The sequence below is a fragment of the Zootoca vivipara genome, chromosome 6 (genome assembly GCF_963506605.1).
Source record: "Zootoca vivipara chromosome 6, rZooViv1.1, whole genome shotgun sequence".
Lineage (NCBI taxonomy): Eukaryota > Metazoa > Chordata > Lepidosauria > Squamata > Lacertidae > Zootoca > Zootoca vivipara.
In genome coordinates, this window is record NC_083281.1 from 21323701 (window position 1) to 21350499 (window position 26799).

The 26799-nt window shown below is 46.3% G+C and overlaps 2 protein-coding genes across 2 annotated transcripts in view; both read left to right on the forward strand.

Annotated features, from left to right (window-relative positions):
* CEACAM19 (CEA cell adhesion molecule 19) overlaps window positions 1-17606 on the forward strand; it is a 118486-nt gene extending 100880 nt beyond the window's left edge. The window contains exon 8 of the mRNA XM_060275593.1: window positions 17593-17606. The gene's annotated coding sequence lies outside the window, so the exon portion shown is untranslated. The remainder of the gene's footprint in view (window positions 1-17592) is intronic.
* A 4535-nt stretch (window positions 17607-22141) lies between these two features.
* Window positions 22142-25054, forward strand: LOC118086182 (carcinoembryonic antigen-related cell adhesion molecule 16-like). The gene is made up of 3 exons (XM_035117525.1): window positions 22142-22163; window positions 22496-22864; window positions 24780-25054. The coding sequence occupies exons 1-3, from the start codon at window positions 22142-22144 to the stop codon at window positions 25052-25054; spliced, it is 666 nt and encodes a 221-aa protein (XP_034973416.1).
* The last annotated feature ends 1745 nt before the right edge of the window (window positions 25055-26799 follow it).

Sequence of the window (26799 nt, forward strand, 5' to 3'; positions counted from 1 at the left end):
CAAGGTACGACTGTACTGTAAAACAGTATTTTACATCCCCACCCAGTAACCCATATTTTGTTAGTCCTGTTTTGTTTAGGATCTATGTGTGTACAGTTCGAAAGCATGTCAAAGTGCAAGTAGATAAATAGGTACCGCTCTGGCGGGAAGGTAAACGGCGTTTCCATGCGCTGCTCTGGTTTCCCAGAAGTGGCTTAGTCATGCTGGTCACATGACCCGGAAGCTGTACACCGGCTCCCTTGGCCAGTAAAGTGAGATGAGCGCCGCAACCCCAGAGTCGTCTGTGACTGGACCTAATGGTCAGGGGTCTCTTTTACCTTTACCCTTTATAGCTATAGCTATAGCTATAGATATATGTATTTTTTAAAATAAATAGATCTCAGTCCTTCTGGGTCTCTTCTCCCTAGACCATCATCAAGCCAGGATCTCTGTTCCCCAAAGACACCCCCCCAAAAAAAATAATCTTACCTGCTAGAAGCAGAACCAGGCATGATCTTGCAAATCTGGCGGGGCCCCAAGCTATAGAATGGTGTCTGCATGATGTCCGTGTTGTTCTTTCAGGTGAGAGGTTTATGGGCATCCTGGGTGGTTCTCTGTGCCCAAATTGGGGTCTGGGTTCCTCCCAAGTTCTTTGATTGTGATGACTGGGATCCCCAGCTGAGCCCAGACACCCATCCCTGCTTTTCCTCTCCCCCTCAGCCCAAGATGTTTCACTGCTTGGGAGCCTCCTTAACCCCTAGTGCAAACTCCCAGGTAACGGGAGAAAGAGGTCATAAAGCAGAGATATGAGTCATGAGCTGAGGGACAACCCATGAGTTTTCTCCTGCTTTTAAACAGGCAGACTAGAGGCTCATGCATTTCTCCAATAGCCCCTGTGCTATGGAGGTTGGACCCCTGTAGATATCCAAACTGCTGCATTTGATTTAAAAACAAAAGCACATATGTAGCATCATCCTACAGGCCACACAAAAAGTCCTGTTTCCAATCCCCGGAGCTCTGCCAGCTTAGAGCTAGCATATCGAGGAAACAATCCATCATTCCTCCCTCTGTCCTGACTCCTGTCTGATGACCTCCTCAGACTCAGATTATGGCTTCCAGCAGAAACTTCAATGATCAGATCAGTACGACACATGGGCCAATTGGAGACCTAAAGACATGGCATGGGCTAGAAATCTGGACACTGTAGCTGTGAGCAGAATAGGAGTCTCCTAAAAACTCTCAGCACCTTTAACAAACTACAGTTCCCAGAATTATTTAAGGGGAGCTATGGCTGTTTAAGAGGGACGCGGGTGGCGCTGTGGTCTAAATTACAGAGCCTAGGGCTTGCCAACCAAAACGTCGGTGGTTCGAATCCCTGCAATGGGGTGAGCTCCCGTTGGCGGGAAGGTAAACGGTGTTTCCGTGCGCTGCTCTGGTTCGCCAGAAGCTGCTTCGTCCTTAGCTGCCAAGTATCCCATTTTTCGCGGGAAACCCCTGCATTTTAATTCTTTTCCCGCTGTTCTCCCGAATGGAGAAAAATCCCGGGAATCCCCTGGATTTCCTACCTGCCAGGGAGCCTCCATTTTGGGCGCCACTGTTCCCCTGTGTGGGCACCGGAAATCGGGCAGAGCGGCCGCCGCCATGCAGCCACCACCAAGATGGCCGCCAGGCATGTGTAGAAGCGACTTCTGCTGCCGCTCTGCCCGATTTCCGGTGCCCACACATGGGAAGAGCGGCCCCGGAAGTTGCTTCTACGCAACTTCCAGTGCCACGCCACTGCTGATCCCACATTTTTCAGCGGGAGATGTGGCAGGTATGGCTTAGTCATGCTGGCCACATGACCTGGAAACTGTCTGCGGACAAACGCTGGCTCCCTTCGCCTACAGAGCGAGATGAGCACACAACTGGACCAAACGGTCAGGGGTACCTTTACCTTTACCTTTATGGCTGTTTAAAGTGGTGCACCATTGCTTTAAATGTATAGTGCAGGGGGGACGGACCACGTTATGTTCGTGTCACATTGGAGGCCTTGTTTTGAAAATGGATCCCTTACCCTCTGATGAAAATAAAGACATCCCATTCCATAATTATAATTTTACTATTTATACTCCACACATCTTACTGGGTTGCCTCAGCTGCTCTGGGCAGCTTCCAACATTTATAAAAATGTTAAACTTTTTTTAAAAAAACTTCCCTATACAGGATTGCCTTCTGACGGCTCGAGGGTTGGATAACTCCAAACCTTCCAACATTTCTCCAACATCCAGACTTGGATCACTCTGAGAAAATGTACCATCTCTCCACAAAGGAGAGTTAAAAAAATAAAACAAAAAGGAGTTCAACGTCCAGCTGAAGTCTCTGACAATCAAGTCTCCGTTTGCCCAGTTTGGCAGATGTGGCATCTTTTTTTTTAATATACTTTTTATTAGTTCTTCCAACATTATAATAACAAACACTATCCATTTGCCCCCTCCCTTGGGTGGGCAGGGTTTGCGACACCATGTGGACTCCTGGAACAGGTGAGCCACCCACCTTTGTTCCAAGGGAAGACATCGCCCTGCCCTCATCTTGGCAGGCCTATGGGCAAGCCGGCTGGGGATGGGGCGAGGGCCAGCATAAGGGGCCGATGCCCCTCGGCCCAGGCTCACTTGTTTTCCTTCCAGGTTCCTTTCCGGGTTCCAGGACCTTTGCTGGTGAGGAAAGTGCCCTACCCCCGGCCATGTGGGTTTTGGGCTGCTGTGCCGGCTCCGCAATACTGCCCTGCTAGCCCTGTATGCGTGTGTGTGCCTAGCGACTGTTTCCTTTTACAGAGCAGCGCACGCCTCTCAGCTGGCTTGGAACTCCCGGGACCGCAGGCAGCATTTTGTTGTTGCGTGTGTGCTACATATCCAACATTATAATAACAAACAAATATAATCTTTGCTCTGACAAGCTTATGACTTCCCTCCATCCCTTCAGCTGGTTTATTTGTTTTGTTTTCAAGTCTTCGTATCGCACTTTAAAACATTGATCTCTGACTTTCATAGCTTTAAAATCAGTTCTATCTCAATTGGTCTAGAACAGGGGTCAGCACAGTTTTTGTGGCTTAGGCCGGTTCACGGTCCCGCAGATGCCGTGGTGGGCCGGAGTGTGTGTGCGCACAAATGCTATTTCCGGCACTCTTTCCAGAGCGGGGGAGGCGTGCACAGCTTCCCATTGGCTGCAGGAGCTTCCTGCAGCCAATGGGAAGCCGGCCAGCATCATGGAAGGCGGTCCCCGCTCTGCTCTGCACCAGTTTAGCGTCACGCACAGGAGCCGATCAAGCGGGTGCTGGGGGTCCCCGAGTGGGCAGCGGGGGGGGTGTCCATGGGCTGGTTAAACGACCCCCATGGGTCACTTGTGGCCCATGGGCCTTAGGTTGCCAACCCCTGGTCTAGAAAATTTCAAAGTTTATCATTGCCGGATTTATTCCAATCCTGCTAGTGTTTTCACATTTTTACAACAATTATTCATATACCAAATAAATTTGTTCCAGTCTCTTTGGAATTTTTTTTTGACTTGGTTCCGGATTCTACCAGGCTAGTTCCGCCTAGTCTCTCATTTTCGCCAGCCACTCCTCGTTGGTAACACCTGCAATTTCCATCTTTGGGCTAATAAGGTTCTTGCTGCCGTCGTGCCATACATAAATAATCTTTAGTCTACCTTTGCAATTTCTTCTCCCATCAAACCCAGCAAAAATGCTTCTGGTCTTTTGAGAAAAGTATATTTAAACATCTTTTTAAACTCATTGTAGATCAATTCCCAAAATGCTTTCACTTTATCGCAAGCTCACCACATATAATAAAAATCTCCGTCTTTCGCTCTGCATTTCCAACATAATTTGTTTCTCATCCTGTACATTTTGTCCAATTCTACCAGTGTCAAATACCACCTATACTGTACATAATTTTCATTACATTCTCTTTTAAGGCCATGCATGTGGTCAATTTTAAACTTTGATTCCACAGTTTTGACCAAGCTTCAAACTCAATATTATACCCAAAATCAACAGCCCATTTTTATAATAACTTCTTTGGTCTCTTCATCTTTTGTATACCATTCTAACAACCAATTATACATCTTTGTTAACAATTTAACTTTGCCCTCCAACAGTTCGGTGGCATCTTAGGCGGTTGTGCACATGCCTTAGAGCAGGCACCCCCAAACTTCGGCCCTCCAGATGTTTTGGACTACAATTCCCATCATCCCTGACCACTGGTCCTGTTAGCTAGGGATCATGGGAGTTGTAGGCCAAAACATCTGGAGGGCCGCAGTTTGGGGGTGCCTGCCTTAGAGGGAAACAACATGGCACCCTGCAGATGTTGTGAGACTCCAACTCCCAGCCCCTGCTACTATATGGCCAATGGTCAGGGGTGATGGGAACTGTAGTCTAACAACACCTGAAGAGCACTGTGCTGGCTACCCCCACAAGACATCTCTAACAATCAAATGGACCCATTTATCCAACCTGTGTGCAATTTGGCAGACAGATTGGATAAATGCCAATTATTGTAGACATGCCGTGTAGCACTCATGCCGTGGAAATCAACAAAGTTACAGGCAGCAGATGGTTGTCGTCGCCCCACCCCCACCCCCCTGAAATCAGTGCAAAAATGGAGGCAAAACTAAAATGTAACAAAAGTAAATTGAAAACAAGGTCCATGGGAATAAACAAAACAAAGGCATCTTTCAAAAGGAAATTAAATGGAAGGCTAAATCTATTCCCATTCAAGGGCCTACCCTGAAATTCAAGGTGATTCACCATGATATTATAAATTTTAATATGTACATTATGTAATACCATGGAAGTTAATGGAGTATACACTCATCCCAACCCAGACCCAGGCAAAGGATTACAGATGCCGACAGAAGTGGGTTCTGGAGGCTTTTATTTCATCAGGGGCAATGTTGTTTTTCTGCCCCTGAAGGCTTGGGTGGGCGTTGTTGTTTAGGGTGTTGATTATTTCGTCATGATTTCCAAGGATATGGTGCTCCTCTCCTGGAGTGGTGGTGGTTGGGGGTCCACGGGCTTGGCTGATGCTGTCCAAGACTTGAATGCTGACTAAATTCTGGACTAGAATGATCTCTTCACCTGGAAGAAAACCAGCCTAGAATCAGAGGAAGGAAACCAGAAGTGGAAGCCGCCACATTCCCCACCAGCTTCCTCTTTGAGGACTTTGAAGGCCCCCTTCCACAATGTGAGTCTGACCCAAGCTGGACATAGAAATGGAATCGAGGAACTTTGATCTCTGTAATGATCTCAGGCAGGCAAGCAAGCTCCAATAAGAATTTATGAGTCTCTAGCAGTTTTATGGTACGTTTATTTACAATTAACATCCAGAGAGCGGCTCCGAGCCTACCCCTCTTCACTACGAGTTGGTCACTCTGAGTCTCCTCACTTTTTGCAGCACAAAGGGTGCCAAAGTCCAGTCCTTCCTCCTTTGTATACTTCCATTGCATTTTAACCCTTTCAGCTCTTCTGGTTCGGGGAGAAGGTGGGTGGACTCCTCCCTCCCCGCTCTCAAACACCGCCTTCCTCCTGTTTGCTTAGCAACCGCCTCAATGCCATCTATCTCCTCCCCTCCCTCTGCCTGCGAGCTTTCTGAGTGCTGCTCTATCTGAGCCTGATAAATCTTGATGAAGGAGGCCTGAACTAACCCACTCCTGCTCTGTCTGTGATTGCATTCCCACATCTCCAGAGTCAGACTCTGGCTCTCTCTGTACTGGCATTCCATCTCCAGAGTCAGGCTCTGCCCAGGCATTCGATTCAGCCACGTCCCTGACAACCTCCAACTTCTGTGGTCTCAGACAACACAGGGCAGAATGAGGTAGAAAAGTCCTGAGTCCACATCCCTTCTAAGTTTATACAACCTTCTCTAAGATTATACAATAATCTTACAGTGATGCAATATTAATAGTTAGGGATGCATTGCAATGACCAATGCAGATCTCCTTGTTTTGTCTTTTTGCTAGATCTGCTCTTTTCTGCTTCAATATCTTGTTTCCCAGTTACTTGTGTTTTCCATGAAGTTCCATTCTACATAACTGTCAGGGACTGTACTGAGGAGGAATGGTGGGTGCCGCCACCCCCTTTTTTCTGAACCTTCCCAGGGGCAGGAGGACAGTATTGATTTAGAACAGTGGTTTGAAGAAGGGCATAGTCCAGAGGGGAAAAGCTGGGAAATACTAGGTGAGGAACAGCCAGAAGAGGAATAGGCAAGAGAGAGACAGCTGGCAGATTCAGTGTCCTTGGACAGCATTCCTGACACACACACACCCTTCGCCTAAGACTAGAAGGGCTTGGGAAATGTTAGAACAGAAAGTGCAATGACAACAAACTCAGATTACCCAACGTAGGAGTGATGTAGATTAATGGGGATGGGGGGGATAAACCTTTACTGGGAGCAACACCGTTTTATAGAGAAATATGCATTCCTTTGTCTCTCGCTGTGATCATTAAAGAATTTATCTGGTAAGAACACTCCTTTCGTTTGATCTGCTTATTTACTGCCACCCGGGGAATGGATCTGATTCCCCGAAATCTGAGAGTAACAGAACTTTCATGACATTCTCTTGAAATGGAAACACTTTGGGTTTCCAGAGTTCCTAAATGCTTGACTTCAGAGCACACAGAACAACTCTTCCTTGGGGTTCCTCCCATGCACTTTCTCCAGAATGACCCTAGGAGCCAATCCCCAATGGCCGATTTGCCCCCCCCCTTTCACTCCAATTGGCTCCAAACAGCACAAAGAAGGCTCCTTCACATTGGCTAAAGCACTCCCCTTTCATGCTGATTGGGCAGCTCCAGGATATTGGATAGTGATCCTTCTGGGACCCTGCTGCAGAAATAGTAGTGAGTGTTTGACCCCACCCTGACCCTGGACCACTACACCACTGTGGTTGGGGATTGAGAGAGAACCAAGGGACAAGCCATAGGTAAGAACTAAGAAAGAAGCAGGAATCAGAACCATGGGGGCTGAAACTGGAAAAAAGGATGGCACTATTTTCCGATTCTCTTTTTAATTACCCACGTGGGCTCCACAAACCTTATTTTCCTCCCACTGGTACTTACCCAGGTCGGACATTGTGGCTGCTTAAAACCAGCTGATTCTCCATCCTAAGGAAACAAACAGCATCTCAAAGGTAGGCTTGGGACTCACAGGGTTCCCAATACCGGACCAGAATCTCCCCACTTTTCCAGCTCCTCTCCTCAATGCCGCCCCCCAGGATACAGCTAAGAACCGGATTAAAGTACATGCCAGCATCCTACACATCTGGATAGGCTTGCCTATACAAAAATGCTGTTAGCAAGTAAAGAGTACATGCCTTAAGCTTAGGGGACAGCAAAAGGTGCCTGCCTGGTGTCAAGAGGCAGCGAGTTCCAAAGTTTTGCAATCTTTACCAGATTTGCAATCTTTACCAGAACCAAGAAAAGTACAGATTGACAAATTTGCCAATTTTGGTTCCCTAAATTCCTTGTTTTCCCAGCATTTGAGTGTGAATTTCTCATATTGAACCCATTTTTGTACATAGTTTTGTCTGATCAACATCCCCCCCCCAATAAAATAAACCAATCATTTTTTGTAGGGTTGCGTTCACGAACATGCATTTAGATGCACATTTTAGTATATGCATTTCTGGACATATTTTTTTGGCTGGAGAACTACATGGCGACATTTAGGGAAATGTGGATTTTGAAGGATGACTGTGCTTCAGTTCACATTAGGCAAGCTCACTTTTAAATGAGAACACAATCATTTCCCATAGGAAACCTGGAGAGGCCATGTTCGTTCTCTGGCTGAGGGACCCTCCATAAGTCCTGTCACTTTGCATTCGCTGGATCACTGGAACCTCATTTAACCCCCAAAGGTGGACATGGAGTCCCGGAGCAGTAAAACCAGACCACCAAAGCTGGTCTTCCAAAAACAGGATCTGGGCCGTATCCTGATTCCTGCAGGCCTGCAACTTACCTTGCGCGAGAAGGTCTGTTGCTTCCCATAGAGCTAAGGAAAGAGGAAAAACAGCAAAGAATTCACGAGTGATAAGTTTATTTCTGGCAGCTCTCAGCGGCCTACCACAAGCTCCAGCTTCCCATCTTTGACATCCATGGAGAAATTTTGCAACAGTTTCAAACTGTTGAGGGGCATTTTGTGCCTTTTGAACATATGGGAACAATTGTATGTGCAATGGTTTAAAAATAAAATAAAATCTGCAGACAGTGTATATTTTTAGAACCCATCTGATTTCTGTAACAGTAAGTTGTTTTAAACCATTTTAAATGTTTTCATGTTCTAACCTGCCCTGGGACCTTAGGGTTAAAGGCAATGAATGAATGAGTGATATAAATCACAAGTGAGGAAGACCACGACTGACTGTTGAAGTCATGCTCAGTTTTCTGCTGTGCATACCGGTAATTTCAGGGTCATACTATGGCTGAGGGAACCCTCCTCCCCCAATAACAATACAGTACAAATTTTGTGCAACATCTGTCTCTATTTGAATAACTGGATCCCCCACCCCAAACCACTTTATCCCCACATGTGGAAATGGAATTCCAGAAGCCTGCCCTCCCTCCCTGCCTCCTGGCCAGATGTTTAATCATCATCATCATCATCATTTTATTATTTATACTCCACCGATCTAGCTGGGTTTCCCCAGCCATTCTGGGCAGCTATCAGAATATATAAAACACCAGCTGTACCCGGCCACGCGTTGCTGTGGCTCTGTGAGTTAAATTGAAAAGAAAGGAAAGGGAAATTTTACCGGGTGATGGGGGTTAGGTTAGGCGAGGCCGGCCTGCGTTTCGGGACGTCGGGGTGTGAGTTGAGGAGCGGTGAGGCCCAGCCTCCTTCCTGGCCTGCCTGGCGGCCTTCCTCTCTGCCCGGCGGTGGGGGTGAGGAGAGGCAAGGGGTGTCCTGACTCTGGCGGCGTCGGCGTCGGTGGTGGTGGTAGATGCGGGGCCCAGCCTGACTTTCGTGTTGTGGGCGGCAGAGGCGGCGGGTAATGCGGGGTCCGGCCTGTTGCGGGTGATGGGAGGTGAGGAGCGACAAGGCTTTTCCTCCCTCCCAGGATATCTGCGTGTCCTCCCTCTCACCCCGGTGGCTATGGTTCTGGAATGGCGAGGTAGGAGGAGGAGGAGGAGGGGCGGGAGTCTGGAAACATTGTTTTATCCCTCCCCCCCCATAGAATGTCCTATAGGATATTTTCCTCTGGCGTCCAACAGACGGTGCTATTGCAAAACAAACGGATATGGTGTCTGTTCCTCTGACGACCACTGGAGGGAGCTATTTTTTAGACAAAATCATGTTGTTACCTGTGACAGGTGTGACACCTGTGTAATCTAAGTTTATGCAAACACCCGCATATTGGAATGGAATGTTGTGTCCAAATTTCAACACGTTAGGTCAAGCGGTTTCGGAGAAAAGTGGTCGTCCGTGAACATGGACCTTTTACATTTATATATATATATATATATATAAAAGATAATAAAGCATCAAACATTAAAAAAAAACACCTCCCGGTACAGGGCTGCCTTCAGATGTCTTCTAAAAGTTATGTTGTTCTTAACTTTTAGAATACATCTTAACTTAGGTGGTTTGTGGTTTTTGGAGAGAACATCTAGTTTTCTCCAAAAAGAGAGGTTTCAGGCTCCATCCTCTAGGTTTGCTACTTACTGTCTTGCAGAAGGCATGATGGTTACCACAGTGGGCTCCAATTCATTGCTAAAGAAAGGGGAAAGGATCAAAGAGTTTAGGAGGAAGAAGTTTGGCGCCTCTCCGTTGTGTCAAATATCATTGCTTCTTTAGAAAACTCCCATGTCCCTTATTTGACTGGTGCTCTGTTTTCTGCTGTTCACTGAGCCTCTCTGGTGCTTAATTTCCCTTCTGGGGACACCTCTCATTCAGTGTTTTGGCAAGAGATGCTACCGTTGTCATTCAACTCCCCTCTCCAGAGTCTATTCATCATATGTCTTGGCGGGTTGATGAGATACATCTTCAGGACATAGGAACATCAAAGGAGTCTGCTGGATGAGGCCTATGGCCCATCTAGTCCAGCATCCTGTTCTGACACCCAGATGCCTGTGGGAAACCCGTGAGCAGGATCCGAGCACAAGAGCAACTCTCTCCTCCTGTGGTTTCCGGGAACTGAAGGAAGAGGAGAGCCATGGTGGCTGGTAGCCATTGATAACCTTCATGAATTTGTCTAAACCTCTTTGAAAGCCTGTGGTTTCTCATGTGCAGACATCCCATGAGAATGCAAGCGCATGAGCAATTGGGCTTTCTCCCAGTTTCTCATCCCCCCCAAAAAAATATTTCTATATCGGTTTGTGATTCATTTTTATTTTTAAATCCTCATGAGAATTAATCAGCATTATTGCGACTTTCTCCTAATACAGACATATTTCATAGAGAAATTCACAGAACCACAGATTTGTAGAGTTGGAAGGGACCACAGGAGTCAACTAGTCCAACCCCTTGAAATGCAGGAATCTTTCACCCAACGTGGGACTCGAACCCATGACCCTAAGATTAAGAGATGCATGCTCTACTGACTGAGCTATGGAATTTTGCCTGATATACACATTGTGGAAAAGCAATGCCTCTCGTGTAGGCACCAGCTCTTTAGGATGACCCAGTTCCCACAAGGGGCATTCGTATCCTGGTCAAAAACCTGGCTTTTCAAGAAGGCTTTTAGGATCAACTGATCTATTGGATCTCCTACTAATACTCAGAAAAAAGTGGGATAGGGGGTTGCTTTTTTAAAAAATTGTGCTCCGTCTGTATTCAATATCTGACACCCTCCTCTCCCTCTGATTCTCCTTCCATTTCAGTTTTTTTAGTCATTTTTCATACAGCTTTTAAATTTTTGGTTAGGCCCCTCAAGATTTGATCAAGATCAAACTGGAATGCAAGAAGAAGAAGAAGAAGAAGAAGAAGAAGAAGAAGAAGAAGAAGAAGAAGAAGAAGAAGAAGAAGAAGAAGAAGAAGAAGAAGAAGAAGAAGAGAGCATCACCTTCTAGAAGTGTGTGTGGGGGGTTTCTTCCAGTAGCACCTTAGAGACCAACTAAGTTTGTCATTGGTATGAGCTCTCGTGACAAACTTAGTTGGTCTCTAAGGTGCTACTGGAAGAATATTTTGTCTCAACTACGTCAGACCAACACGGCTACCTACCTGCTTCTAGAAGTGAACACAGTCAGGAAACTTATCAGCACTATCCCCAAAAGAACCGCTCCCACAATGGTGCCCAAAGCGAGCCCTGCGATAGCGCCAGGAGTTAGGCTTCTATTTTTTTTCTTCAGTTCTGGAATCTTTTCTTCTGTAGAGACAAGGAAAGGCAACTGTGAGAATGAGGAAAAGGAAGGATCACAACGCCTTGCTCCAAATGGTGAAAGCTACTTTGCTTAAGTTTGCTTTTCATTGAATCATCATAGAGTTGGCAGAGACCCCCCAAGGGTCATCCAGTCCAACCCCCTGCATTGCAAGAATCTCAATTAAAGCATCTGTGACAGGTGAACACCCAACCTTTGCTTAAAAACTTCCGAGAGCCCACAACCTCCAGTGGGAGACCGTTCCACTATCAAACAGCTCTTACTGTCAGAAAGTTCTTCCTGATGTTGAGTCGGAATCTCCTTTCTGGTAACTTGAAGCCCTTGGTTCGAGTTCTACCCACCAGAGCAGGAGAAAACAAGCTCCCTCCACCCTCCATGTTAAAGCCCTTGAGAGATTTGAAGATGACTAATTCATAAAGGTGAGCTGAGTCAGATTTCTTCCCCCGGTTCCCAGTCCTTACCTGTGACCAGTAAGAACGCCTCGCCCACTTCGTTAGCAATCCTTCTAGTCTTGAATATTTCGTAGAGGCCAATGTCATCGAATGTTACGTTCCGGATGTGCAGGGAGCAATCGAAGTTCGCCGTCTGACGCCCATCATAGGCTGCTTTAGGGTAGAATGCAGCTTTGGGGGGTGGGTGATAGAGGAAGATGGGGAAGGATTCGTCCTTTTCCCCTTTTGTCCACAGGCAGGAGGTGGCATCCATCATAAGTCCTTTGGGGATGAAGGTGACATCCTGCCCCACCAGGGGAAATTCTGGATCCAGGCTGACCTCAATGGTAATGTTCTGAACAGCTTGCGTCAACAGGAAGCATGAACTCAATATATGACCTAGAGGTGAAGGGGCAAGGAAAAGACAGTCAGGACACGGCTACACTTGTCAATTGTATTGTTATAACTGCGTTATAAACATGTGGCACCAGATGGCGCTGCAGAGCAGCAATCCATCGCCAAAGGGATTTTCCATTAAGCGCTTTTCTAGCGTTTTCCCCCCTATAGCGTTTTTTTAATCTGCCAAGGAGTGTGGTGGAGTCTCCTTCTTTGGAGGTCTTTAAGCGGAGGCTTGGCAGCCATCTGTCAGGAATGCTTTGATGGTGTTTCCTGCTTGGCAGGGGGTTGGACTGGATGGCCCTTGTGGTCTCTTCCAACTCTATGATTCTAATCTGTATAGATCCAGCCTCAGTCAGTTCTAGGAAGTGACATAAGAAAAAACTGTTATATTGGATCATACCATTCTATTCATGGGGGGGGGGGGTCCGCATGGATTTCTCCAAGGGGATGTGTGTGTAAAGGAAAATGGGAGTAAGCTAGTTTCTTACCCAAAGAGAGAATAATATTGCTTGTACACTTTGCCTACACATTGCAGGTTCTGCAGAAGCAAGAAACTTCCTCTTTTTTCTTTCTTTCCCACAGAATAAAAGTTGCGGATCTGGAGATAATGGCTGGCATCCCATGTAACGCTAAGCAACTTTCCTCTCGGTGCAAGGATTCAAGCTTGAGCAATGGGATTTCTCCCCCTCTCCTTTCCCAGGCAACTCCTAAATCTGTTACTGGGGGGGGGGGGGCTCCCTGCATGCTCTGCTGCAGATATGGGGGTGCAGATTTTCTGCCATACAGTTATAGTTTCTGCCACATCTTGGCGGCAGGGCATGTGTGTCGTCCAGCCCAGTGGGTGGTCCTGTCTGTCAGCTTCCTCCTCCTCCTTTGTTTCTAGACCTCTGTAGGGAGGAGGGTGGGGATGCCACTAGGCTGGCACCCTTCCCTTGCAGAAGCCCCGGGAACCAACTGCCCTGCGAGGGAGAGCAGCAGGACCATCTCCTCTGGCATTGGAGGTGGCATGAACTGCCCCCTCACCTAGTATGGTAGTGGGAGTGGCAGGAAGCTGGGGAATTTGAGCCACGCCTCGGAAGACCGAGGTCCTACTCTGTACAGCCATCAACACCAGTTGCAATGCAGCCAGGGGTCAAGACTCTTCCTTACATACTGTTGAGGCCTGTTCCAAAGTCTGAGCAGCTCCAGGGGTGAGATCTGGAACAAAATATCGGGGGCGGGGCGGGCAGGTGCCGTATTTTTTCCGTGTATAAGACGAGGGTTTTTAATTTTAAAATATTGTTTAAAATTTGGGGCTGGGTAGTTCATAGGGGTGACAGGTAACTGTTTGCACCCGCGAGTAGGAGATATACAGTGGCGATTGGGTGGGTGACTGGTGTATGTGCCAAGGGCCATTTGGGATTGGCTGTTGTGGTGGCAATTGGGCAGGCGATTGTTGTTTTTTGCGAGGTGTGCGATTGGCAGCTGCGGTCAGGCGGGTGAGTGATTGCCGGCAATCCACCCACCAAAAAGCTCCACAATCCTGGGCATCCCCCCCCAAAAAATAAAAGAAATATCTGGGCAATCTCCCCCCATTTTCTTAATTTGGAGTCCCAAAAAATAGGGGTTGTGTTATATGTGGCAGCGTGTTATACACAGAAAAATACAGTAAGTCCTGCCCCCCCCAATAGTTGATCACATGACACAGCACACACAAACCATTTGAATGGCAATATCCACCAGCTTTCGGGGGGAAAGCCCCCTCAAATATTTTATGGGGGGGGCAAAGCCCCCATGGCCCCTATGACTAGGCCACAATGGCAGGTCCATCTGCTCTATGAGGGGTTGTATCATTGAGAACATACCTCCCTTGGAGGGTCTGGTGAGACTGTAGCCCCTTCTTTGTTGGTTTTGAGAAGGATGATCCCCCACTCCCCTACTTCCAGCACCAATATGGTCAGCACTGGCTATGGTACAGTCACTTCCGAGAAAGTGGTTGGTTGGGAGCTAACCAAGCATTCAACTAAGGATCAGTACCAGAGATTGTTCTTTTCCTCCACCCTCCCAATGCCCTTTCCTTTCATGCCATGTATTTTTGATTGCAACATTTAAGGGCAGGGACTTCGGAGGCTGCTCTGGGAGCATTTTTCCACCAAAGTGCAGGGTGTAATAAGGAGGAGGGAAAGGTAAACATCAGGGGAAGAACAAGAATCAGTGGGGTTGGACTTGACAAACTTCAGGTCTCATTCCAACTATGAGTTCTGTGAGGAAGGCCTGACAAAGTTGCATCCCTGGGGAAAGGGGTTAGAAGGGGGAACATTATATCCACTTTACATATTTCAAAGAACAGTTGTATTGTTGCACCATGATGTCAGGATTTTGGATTGGGTGGGGCATGGCTTGTACTGAGACAGCCAAAGAAGTTACATCACCTCGAAAGTGCAATGTTAGATCCACGGAGTCCCAACTAAACTCTCACCTGCAAGAAGCACCATTGCCCAGGATCTCCCATGGCCACAGGGGGTGCCAGCTTGTGGGCACTGTCCACATGATGTTCCTGCCCCTCTTGGAGATGGGAGGGGCTTGGACATCCTGGGTGGCCTTTGTGCCCAGGGGTTGGCTAGGCTCCTCCCGTGCTCCTTGCCGCCAGCGGCTGGGGCCCCCAGCTGAGCCCACCCACTCCCCACCCACCCCAGGCTGTCCTCCTAGGCCCAGGGTGCTTCATCCATAGCTCCCCTCTTCTCCCCCCACCCCACTGTGAAGCTCCCTGGTAACAGGAAGAGGTCACAAAGCAGAGGACTGAGCCACAGGGAGCAGTGTGTGCATGGGGGTAGAGTGGTCCTGTTTGGGGAGGTTCTTCTGAAAGGCAGGCTATACATTTGTACACCAAGGCAGAACTTTTGCCATTTTGGACGTGGGGGCAGTTGGTTTTGATCAGCAAGGAGATTCTGAGTCAACTTCCTGAATTATCAGCTCTCTCTCTCTGTGTGTGTGTGTGTGTGTGTGTGTGAGAGAGAGAGAGAGAGAGAGAGAGAGAGAGAGAGAGAGAGAGAGAATTTTCACATTTCTTTTAACAGTTTACAAAACACAAGAAAACTAATAACCTTTTTTTTACTCATTCACAAAAAAATATTTACACACCTCTATTGATAAAACTCCCCAAATTGTTTAAATTTTACATAGAACTATGCAATATTAAAAGGGACGTGGGTGGCGCTGTGGGTTAAACCACAGAGCCTAGGGCTTGCCAATCAGAAGCTTGGCGGTTCAAATCCCCGCAATGGGGTGAGCTCCCATTGCTCGGTCCCAGCTCCTGCCAACCTAGCAGTTTGAAAGCACGTCAAAGTGCAAGTAGATAAATAGGTACCGCTTCAGCGGGAAGGTAAATGGCGTTTCCGTGTGCTGCTCTGGTTCACCAGAAGCGGCTTTGTCATGATGGCCACATGACCTGGAAGCTGTATGCCGGCTCCCTCGGCCAATAACGCGAGATGAGCATCGCAACCCCAGAGTCGGTCACGACCGGACCTAATGGTCAGGGGGTCCCTTTACCTTTATGCAATACTAAACAGTTAACATCTATTGTTATTGCTTGGAAAGGGGTCACATGTTGAAAGGAAAGTCTTTCTTCACACACGCCACAGCCTCGGTTGAAATACCCATCACAGCTGAACCAGAGAAGCCAAGTGACGGACAGAGCATCGCTTTAACACCAGGAAGTACAAATCTGAAAAAAAATGAGTGTCTGCAGCTGGAGAAAAACAAAATCGTTACCTATTTCCTACATCCACTTTCTGCACACAGAGAATTGGATCTGCCTTCACTGGGAGGGAAGCTGGGGGCCTCAAAATGCTCTCTTCCCATCATATATTTAAGGCCAAGCGACTCTGGAACTTATAAACTGAGAACAGAAAGACCTCTGGGGACATGAAACGGGGGTGCCCACATAAAGGTCCACAATTAGGAAAGATTTTCCCCTTTCCTATCTTTTAGAGACTCCCCATATGCCTTTAGCGGGTTCACAGTACATGGTCTCGGACCATGTTTCTGAGCACCAGCTTCCTAAAAAAATTACCTTGTTGATTTTTGTAATGAGAGTGAGCAGCTGATGTCACAAAGCACAGGAACCTCGGCTTTCCTCAAATTGTTTGCTGTGCTTCTTCATTGTAGGAACCATCAGCTTTTAATTGGTGCATATATCGAAGCCAGGCGATGTTCAACTTGCCTTTGCAGTCCATACCTCTGATTCAATAAACATTTATTGTGATTCGGGATCGAAATGTCTGTCGTTGATCCTACAGACCACAAGGAATGTCTTGGTGACTTGCATCCAAAACTTTGGGGGTAATATCAGAAATGATATTTAAAAATTGGATTAAAATGCTGGGGGCGGGGCAATGCAAATTGGCATTTTGATGCCAGTGACATTGGACAGAAGTTGTCAAAGATTTGCATGCATGAGCAGCACCCAGGCAATGGGAACTTGAGGTTTGCAAGGGGCAGCAGGTCCAAGGCAGGTTTAAAGGAGAGAGAGCTGTCAATTTCAGAACATTGGACAGCTCTGGGAAAGGGAGAGAGCTGTATGAAGAGTCCTCCTAAGAGAGCTCAGGCATTTGCAATTTCTCCCCAGCATCTGTACGATATCTCATTCCATTTTAAATAATCTTTCTTTTTGGTGTGATTCTTTGGCCAATAGCCATATCTTCACTGGAACAAATTAATAGGCCGTCCATAGGCCTTTTCCACCTGCCTTGCCCCACCCTGCAGTCTCTGCTTCTCAATTTGTATTGTATTATTTTATGCACTGTGACTTGCCGTTGTTTTTTATTGATTATGGTTTAGTTTAGAAATTATTTATTGTGATTTTTAAGAGTGGGATTCTGTTTAATTTTTATATGCTGATATTTAATATTCTACACTATTCTAATGGATTGTTGAATATTACTTTATTTGATATAAGTGGCTTATTTTAAAGTTATGTTTTATTATCACATTTTTGTATTGGATTAGATTGCTATAAGGTGTACATTCCTTGTTTCTTCAACTTGAAAACCTCCTTGGGTATAGTAAAATAGAAAAGTGGTATAAATGTGAAATGAAAATGAAATATTATTTATTTGGAGCGCCTGGAGCCCGCTCTTCAGCCAAAAATACTCCCAGGGGAGGCTCATCCAGACCGAGGTCCCACTTGCAGCATTGAGAAACCCTGTGATCTGGCCTTAGCTGAGATATATTGACTGACTCAACAAGACGCAAGCAATAAATGTTCTGGCTAAGTACACCCAGAACACTCTGGTCAAAGTACATCAGGTTTAAAAGTGTGGAGGAAGCAATGACAGGCAAGAATAAGCCTTCCCCTGGTTGAGGGGAATGGGGCTCTCTGCTGGCCAACAGGCAAGGGCTTTCCCCATCTGTCTTGCCCCACCTTCCAGCCCTCAGAACCCTAGGAGATTTCAGAAGGAGTTGCTACGAAGGCCATTATGTGATTGGTCTGTTGTTCTGTTCTGTATTGTATTGCACTTATTAGTATTTTAATTCATGCGGAGTGTTTTAATTGAGTTGATACAGCAATCGAGAAATTTCGTTGTTCCCGCAAGGGGATAATGACAATAAAGATCTATTCTATTCTATTCTATTCTATTCTATTCTATTCTATTCTGTTCTCTGATGAACCGAGGGGAAGACTATGAGTCATGGGGCTGGGAGGAGAGCGTGTGTGAATTCAGAAGTGCTTAGTTTGTTTCTGGTTGTTAGTTTGGGGTTGCCATATTCTGAAGAGCAAAAAAGAGGACACATTTGCCGACTTCTACTTTAAACGACACGAGTGGCCAAAATTGTGGAGCCTTTTGGGAAAAGTGTATTTTTGAGGTTTGATGGCTCATAACACCACTTTTTTTTTTTAGTAATACCATAAACGTACGTATATATCAGTGGAAAGATAATTTAATGAAGAATGTAATGCAACAAAGTTTGTTCAATTATCTGTGTTCCATCAAAAGTTATAGCCGAATAACCAGGAAAAGGAAGCACAACTTGCTTAGGTTGATATGCAGTAGCTTTCCTTCATTTGAATGTAGCCAATGAGAGCCAGTCAGGTGTTATGAGCCATTAAACCGCGGAAATACACTTTTTTCCAAAAGGTTTCCACAATTTTGGCCACTAGTGTATGGATCACTGTGATGACTCTACCCATGAAAAAAAGGGCATATGGCAAGCCTTGTAGATTGTGAGTGCTGTAATGTTTTGTGGATTTTATAATACGGCTTTTCTTGTGGTTGTGCTGTTTCATCTGTTTTTAAGTTGTTTTGTTAACTGTGTTTTTTATAGAAGGGGGGTTGCCTCACTGATGATTTGCAATTGTTTTGCTGGTGATTTGTTCATTCTTTTGTATGATTTGTGTTGTAATTGTGATGTTCCTGCCATGTAATTATTTATAGTACGTAAGCCGCTTTGCGACTCACGTGAGGGGGAAGCGGCAGAGAAATATAATACAGTCGTATCTTGGTTCTCGAACGGAATCTGTTTGACTTCCGAGAATGTTCGAAAACCAAGGCACGGATTCCGATTGGCTGCAGGAGCTTCCTACACCCAATCGGAAGCCTCGTTGGATGTTAGGCTTCCAAAAAAAAAAATCGCAAACCGGAGCACTCACTTCCAGCTTTGCAGCGTTCGGGAGCCAAAATGTTCAAGTCACAAGGCGTCCGAGAACCAAGGTACGATTGTAAGTGAGAAAAAAATGAAGTAGATCTTTTAAATGCCTAAGAATATACAAAGAGCTCGGGTGCACTAGGCAAAGGCCCATCTCATGCAGCGTCCTGTTCCCATAGGGGCCAACCAGATGCTGAATTCCAAAGGCAGAATCTGGACACAAAATCACTCTCTCCACATGTGATTCCCGGCAGCTGGCATTCAGAGGCATACCGTACTGCTCCCAGAGGAGGTAGAACATAGTCATAATGCCTAGTCCTCATTGATAGTCTTATCCTCTGTGAATTTCTGTAATGCAGAGTTCCCTGGGAAGAGGCATTGAATAGTAAACCACTCTGAGAACTGTATATGCGTGGGGAGAAATAGAGTCTCCAGCAGCTCCAGGCACCCTTAGCAAACTACACTTCCCTGGGCAATTTAGAGCAGTGGCTCATAAACATTTCCCCCTCTAAGCCACACTTTCAGAATGGAAATTTGCTCACGCAACTCAGACTTATTTTTATTGGTAAGAAATGCATTGGAATCTGAAAAGAAAAAACTCCCAGCAGGGGGCCTTCTCGGTAGTGGCACCCGCCCTGTGGAACGCCCTCCCATCGGATGTCAAGGAAATAAGCAACTATCTGACTTTTAGAAGACATCTGAAGGCAGGCGTGTTTAGGGAAGTTTTTAATGTTTGATGTTCTATCATGATTTTTAATATTCTGTTGGGAGCCACCGATAGTGGCTGGGGAAACCCAGCCAGTTGGGCGGGGTATAAATAATATTTTTAAAAAATTATAATTATAATTATAATTATAATTATTATTATTTCCACTACTACACAAATACCTTATAATATGGTCAAGGGGCATCCAGAAAGAATAAAGCAATACAGCTACATAAGAACAGGAATCATTCTCAAAATGATAATTATAAATTGGTTTCTTACATATGTACCTTGAATATGTATACTGCACAAGCTCAGTGAGATGTGGGAGCTTGGCTTCGACAGGTAATCTCGTTTATATTAGGTCTAACTTGAGGCAAGCAAACTCTCATCTCCTCATCAACACACACACAAAAAAGCCCTTCTCTTTTCTGACCTTTCATATTTGACAGGCTTGAACATCCCTGTTCACAGCAATATGTTGTGGAGAACTGCAGAAAAGTAGCCGTGCTCTTGAAGAGAGGCATGGATGCAAAAAACAAAACAAAAATGAATGGTTTTGATACTGTACTACTCTATACTATAATGCACTGAAATGTTCAAAGGTTTCTTTGATTGTCCTTGAATCTTCCTGCCACACTTGCCATCCAGTTCCGGGGAAGCTGGGCGGGGGGGAGACACCCTGACTGGCTCCAGGAGAGGGCAAGGCAGGGCAGAGACTCAACCCTGCCCACATCGGAGGCTCCTGCAGACACATAAGTAGAGGCAGCCTCCAGGAAGCAGAGTGAAGGGACCCAGGAGTCCGGCTGAGTACCGGAACACCCAGCTTGGCAATGGGGAGCCAGGAGGGGCGACTGAGTCACCACTGGGGGATTGTCCTTGGGTGGAAAAGGAGCTGGGAGGCAGCATTTCTAGCAGGTGAGAGGGATCTGGACCCTCGGGGGGGGGAGGGGGAGAGGGGGACCCAAAGTCGGTTGCGGAACAGATTACCCTCGATAGTCTTTGGTGGTGTGTAAGTGGGTCTCTGCCCTGCACTTGTCTACTTTCGGAGTTCATTCCCCAAATGAATTCATCCTGCTGCTGCTGTAGCTACTGCTGTTCTTACTACAAATGATTCCTGCCCCCGCCCCCAAGGGCCAGATTTAGGTTTGATGAGGCCCTCAGCTACTGAAGGTAATGGGGCCCTTTATAGGTCCAGCTGTCCTATGTCAACAACAAATTGTCACTGTTTTTTGTGCTGAATATATACTACCGTAAATGATAATTTATGGACCTAATAGGTATCTAAAGCCATTTGCACATAACAAAATATGTATTTTATTAAAGTAATTGTTGAACTGAAATACAATTAAGAAGAAGTATATTAATAGTGAAATACAATTAGGAAGAAGTATATGGGGGGGAAGAGGGGCGCTAAATTATAGCTTGTTTAGCTTATGCGTAAATCCGACACTGCCCCCCCCTCGCCCCAGCCAGTTCTGCTCCTATTTCTGATGCTCTCTGGGACAGAGGACCCACTTTTGATAAGATTTGCACAACATCAGAAAACGGCAGCAGTAAACCACATGGTAAAAATTTATGTGCCCTATATATTGTGCAGCAACTTGTGTACGCAAAGAGTTTACGACTCCTTTCCTTTCTTTGCCAGTGGGTGTGTCGGGAACTTAGCCTTTTATAAGTATAGATGGAGGAGCAGCATCGTTGCCAGGAAAGGTTGCAGAGTTTGGGCCTCTTTAGCTCAAGGAAAAGGCAAGTTGGAGGCAACACGATAGAAGTTTATAGAATTCAGCGTAGTGGACAGAGAAAAGTTTTCCTCCGTCTCTCATGACACCAGAAATCATGGGCGTCTAAAGGAGCTAAGTGCTGGAAGATTCAGCATAGATAAAGTCCACACATAGTTAAACTATGGAACTCACTGCCACAAGAGGGAGAAGAGGATTGGGCAGGAGGGGAGAGTCAGGTCCTGCTTGCCAGTTTTGCCAAAGACATCTAGTTGGCCACTGTGAGGACAGGATGCTAGACTAGATGAGCCATTGGCCTGATCCTGCAAGGGGCTCTTCCTATATTTCCTTTTGATCCCTCACTAGCTATATCTATTTATTTTGATTATCCAAAATTTGCACACACACACACACACACACACACACACACACACACACAAACCAGTTGCACAAGCAAGTTCTCAATTGCCTGTTGACTTTTGCACATTTCTTGGGTGGGGGTTGTTTTAAAAGGAAGGCACACCCACAGCGTTCTGTGCGCATGCCCTGCTTGTACTTTACTGGCATAACAGATTTGACAAATTAAAAGGTGGGAACAAACAACCCAGGGAACGCTTCCTGGTATGAACAGGTAAAGCTGAAGTTGCAAATATATTTGGCCTATATAATAGTGTTGACACAGTGGGTGGGAGGCGGGCAGGTTGTACTCTGGGCAAGAGCGATTATTTCCCCCTTTTTACAGCATCACTAGGAGGAAGGGGTGGGTGCAGCTTAGCACAGTACCATCAAATAATGGTCAAAGCAATTCTTATAGAACCATAGAACTGTAGAGTTGGAAGGGACCCCAAGGGTCCTCTAGTCCAAGCCCCTGCAATGCAGGAATCTCAAAGCTGTGCCTGTGAATATCTCCTTTATCCTGAGTAATCTGTTTTGTATGATTGGCTCTTTGGATACAGGTAGGTAGCCGTGTTGGTCTGGATCGAAGTAAAATAAAAAAATTCCTTCAGTAGCACCTTAAAGACCAACTAAGTTTTTATTTTGGTAAAGCTCATACCAAAATAAAAACTTAGTTGGTCTTTAAGGTGCTACTGAAGGAATTTTTTTATTTGGCTCTTTGGACTGATGAAGCATGTAGCAAAACCTGTAATATATCCGGAAAACAGGTCTTCTTTTGCCCACCTGTGTTCTTTCCATCAGGGTGGTGTCTTTGATCCCTGTTTTGTATGATTGGAAAAAATTGCCACCTCTGGCTTCATGAGAAAAATCTCTCTTATATCCCACACTGCAGCCTCCGTACTGAGTTCTTGCTTCCTGCTGACTCAAGGCCAGGACACCATTGCCACCAAAATCTCCATCACTGTGGAACCACTGAATCCAGTAGCAGGGCAGGATGTCACCCTCACACCAGAAGTTGTCTTAGAAGATGTTAAAAGGTACTGCTGGTACCGTGGGGTCACAGCTGAATCGGAGGAACTGATCTTCTGTATATATCCGTTTTATGAGTTGGGAGCGGCCTACACTGGGCGAGAGACAACAGGTCCTGGCTGCTCCCTTCACATCAGGAATTTAGTACCAGAGGACTCTGGGATTTATACAGTAACACTGGACAAAGGTGGAATGCTTTCCACTACAGGCCATGTGGACATGGAGGTTTCAGGTATGATGTTCTCCAGCACTTCTGACGCCCTTATGTCAGGGATGAGGAAATCGGTGGGCCTCCAGATCAGCCCTCAGACAGCATGGCCAGTGATCAGGAATGAGGGGAGTGGAAGTTGGACAACATCTGTCACCATCCTGATACATCTTTAGGCACCGGGGAGAAACATTATAACTAGGCCTTAGGGCCTTCAACCATCTGTAGCCTTTTAGATGCAGGTGCAATATTTTTCATGTAGCTACAGTGGTACCTCGGGTTAAGAACTTAATTCGTTCTGGAGGTCCGTTCTTAACCTGAAACAGTTCTAACCTGAAGCATCACTTTAGCTAATGGGGCCTCCAGCTGCCCCCGCATGATTTCTGTTCTCATCCTGAGGTAAAGTTTTTAACCTGAGGTACTATTTCTGGGTTAGCGGAGTCTGTAACCTGAAGCGCCTGTAACCCGAGGTACCACTTTATGTCTTTGCCCTTTCCCCGCTTGGTTTTAATGTACAGTGGTACCTCTGGTTACGAACTTAATTCGTTCTGGAGGTCCGTTCTTAACCTGAAACTGTTCTTAACCTGAGGTACCACTTTAGCTAATGGGGCTTCCCCCCGCCGCCACGTGATTTCTGTTCTCATCCTGGGACAAAGTTCTTAACCCGAGGTACTACTTCTGGATTAGCAGAGTCTGTAACCCGAAGTGTTTGTATACCACTGTATACAATAGAGTATACAATACAGTATACAGGTATTTCCTGTATATGGTAGATACCACTGTATCTACCGTATTGGCCTGATTATAAGCTGCACCTGGATATAAGCCGCACCTTTAAAATTCGGCAGCTTGGGGGAGGCTTGTGTGCCACAGACAGGATGGGCGCCATTGCCCCGCACTCCTGGGATGCTTCCTGTGGGGGGGGGGGTGAGCCATGCTGCTTTGCTGGTGGTGTAAGGTCGCGAATATAAGCTGCACTTTAATTTTTCACAGTCAGACTTTGGGTGGGGAAGTGCGGCTTATATTTGGGGCAATATGGTATGTGGAGTTGTTTGCTTGTAAGTCACTGAGTTTTGCCCTGGGCAAGATAAAGGAACTAACCAAATTTTATCATTAATAATAATAACATCTGGGGAGCTACAGGTTCCACCATGCCTAGTTTTAATGCAACCTGAGTTGTCTCTCCTGCTGAGTCTTTAAGTGTCAAGCGTCAGAGGATCCAACCCCACACACTAGGTTGCTAGGGATGGATAAGACAAGGAAAGTTCTTACCAATGCTTTTTATTCAGTATTCACAGAGAGAGGATTAGAAATGCAGCCTCTTGGAGTAATGGTGTTTCTCCGAGTGAAACCCTGCCCCCACTGTCTCTCCCATTATGCGTCATTACTACGGTGGGCTGAGCTGTGCCTTCTGCCTCTGAGCTCTCTGCTCTCCTACTTTCAATGCCCACCGGGTTCTGGGAAAGGAGGGGTCTGGAATGCTTTCTAAAGACAATGAGTCTGTCAGCTGTCTCTCCCCTGGTGCTTCTTCCTCCTCCTCCTCTCCCTCTCCCATTATTTCCCAGCTTTCCCCCTCATCTGCCTCTGAGCTGTTGTAATTCTGAACTGTCTCCTTCTTCTCTGGAAGGGTCAAGCTGGGGAGGCGGTCTCCACCATCCCTCCTATGCCCAGTCCCTGGCATTAAGTAAAGCATCCCATGTGTTTCACCTGGGAGTCTAGTCAACCTCTCTCTCTCTCTCTCTCTCTCTCTCTCTCTCTCTCTCTCTCTCTCTCTCTCTCACACACACACACACACACACACACACACAAAGTGAGCCTCTCCTGTCTTAGGGAATGGTCTATAGGTGAGGTTCCTTAATGGTCATATGTGATGGAGAATGCAAGAGCTGGAACACACGAGGACTCACCAAGGATGAGCCTCTTTCTATTCTTTGAACAGAAATCCTCTCCAGACCAGTTCTGTTGCCTGTAGAATCGGTGGTGGCAGAGAACGGGAGCATCACCTTGCACTGTAACACCTCGGACAGCTCCAATGTCAAAGTCTTCTGGTTCAAGGATGGGGAGCTCCTCCAAGCTCAACCAGGACTCTCTGAGCATAACAGAACCCTCACTCTAGCTGGAGCCTCCAAAGATGTATGGGGGACCTATACCTGCGAGGTCAGAAACTCCATTAGTGACGCCATGAGCAATCCCAGCGTAATAAGCAGTGAGTGATCCTACCCTGACCATGCTGGCAATTCCTATTCTCCTCTCCTGGGGTGGCTGCGTCCAAGAGATTTGAGGGGTTACTAAATGTTGATTAGTGGTGGTTCAAGAATGTTAGTGATGACCTATTTTGCAAAATGAGAGGTGCTGAGGGCAAACCTGCCTGGCAGCCACAATCGTCCGCCTGCAGAGATAGGGTTGGTCCTAAAACACATACACACCATCCATGTAAAAAGGTGCGCCTTCAGCATTCACCAAAAGCTGTATAGAGAAGGTGCTAGAAATATATCTGTGGGGGAGATATTCTACAATTTGGGGGCTACCACAGAGAATGCCAAGTCCTGGGTGACTTCCTTGACAACTGAGGGTAGAGGAACTACAAGAAAGGATCCCTCTGCCGATCGTCTGTAGGGTGGTCTGTAGGGAAGGAGGCAGCTTGCCAGATATTTGGGACCTATGTTGTTTGGGGTTTTAAACACTAGCATGAGCACCTTGAATTCGCCCTGGACACAAACTGGCAGTCAACACCGCGGTTTTAGAATACTGGTTAATTGAGTTCTAAAAGTCACCACGGCCATTAATCTGGTCACTGCATCCCTCGAAAGGACATTTTTCGATTCCAGGTTCTCGTTCAAGTCAAGCTCCTTGGGAGGCAGAGGACATTGCTAAGGTCACTGCTGGGATCTTGATTCTGATACTGTCATTGATTGGGCTGGGGTTCTCGCTCTACAGATGCCGTGAGTATGACAATGAAAGCTGCAAGCTAGAACTAATTGCTAGAAAGTTAAACCTGGGACTGTTGCTTACAAATCCGTATTGGGGGCAGTGGGGCGGCGGCGGCGGCGAATAAGCAGTGTGGGAACATAGGAACAGAATAGGGAGTTAGAATGTGCCATACAGCCCAAGTAATGGGAAATTGCTTTAGAATCTGTATGGAACGTTTTGTTAGACTTAAAATGGAGACTGATTCAGCCAAAATTAATGTTTCGGGTATACTCGACTTCACAAGGTATAGTCTAATAGTATAGTGTGAAACAGTCTAACATAGGTTAATGCAGAGGAGTAATGCTAAAAAGGCTTCATTGAGGCATCTGATGTGGCATGTGACTCAAAATTCCTTTTGGTCTGAAGGTATTGTCTTCATTCATTTTGTATTGGAGAACTCCTTTGCAGATGTCTATTGTTTATTGCATTTCCGAAGGCAGCCCTGTTCAAGGATGTTTTTAGTGTGTGGTGTTCTATTATGCTTTTACTATTTCTTTGTTCGCAACCACCCAGAATGGCTGGAGCTACCCAGTCAGATGGGCAGCACATTATTATTATTATTATTATTATTATTATTATTATTATTATTATTATTATTATTTCTGCCCCACTTTTCCTACAATGAGCTCAAGGTGGTGTACGTTGGTTCTTCCCCGTTGCATTTTATCCTCACACTTTTGCGAGGGAGGTTAAGCTAAGAGGCAGCGACTGGCCCGAGGTCACTCGGTGGACTTCAGGTGGCCAAGTGAGGATTTGAACCCTCGTCTCCCAGCTCCTGGTCCAGTAACGCATATAGTATATTCTTAAAAAGTAACAACTAATGGAGAGCTTGAATGTTAAGGTTTGGTTCCCAGTAGCCTCTCTCCTTCAGGTGGCCGATGTCGGACTCAAAAAGCTTCCACTGTTGAGGCACCTGAACCGCCAACATGTGACCCTCCTGCCTATGAAAATGTTGCCCATTCCAGACAGGTAAGGCCTTAGATGAGCTT

Bases quoted from the DNA above. Each gene is read 5' to 3' on its own strand.
- LOC118086182 (XM_035117525.1), top strand. From the start codon at position 22,142: ATGATTGGCTCTTTGGATACAG. The intron at 22,164-22,495 runs GTAGGTAGCCGT...CCCACACTGCAG, and splicing joins GATTGGCTCTTTGGATACAG to CCTCCGTACTGAGTTCTTGC. The intron at 22,865-24,779 runs GTATGATGTTCT...TTCTTTGAACAG, and splicing joins TGTGGACATGGAGGTTTCAG to AAATCCTCTCCAGACCAGTT.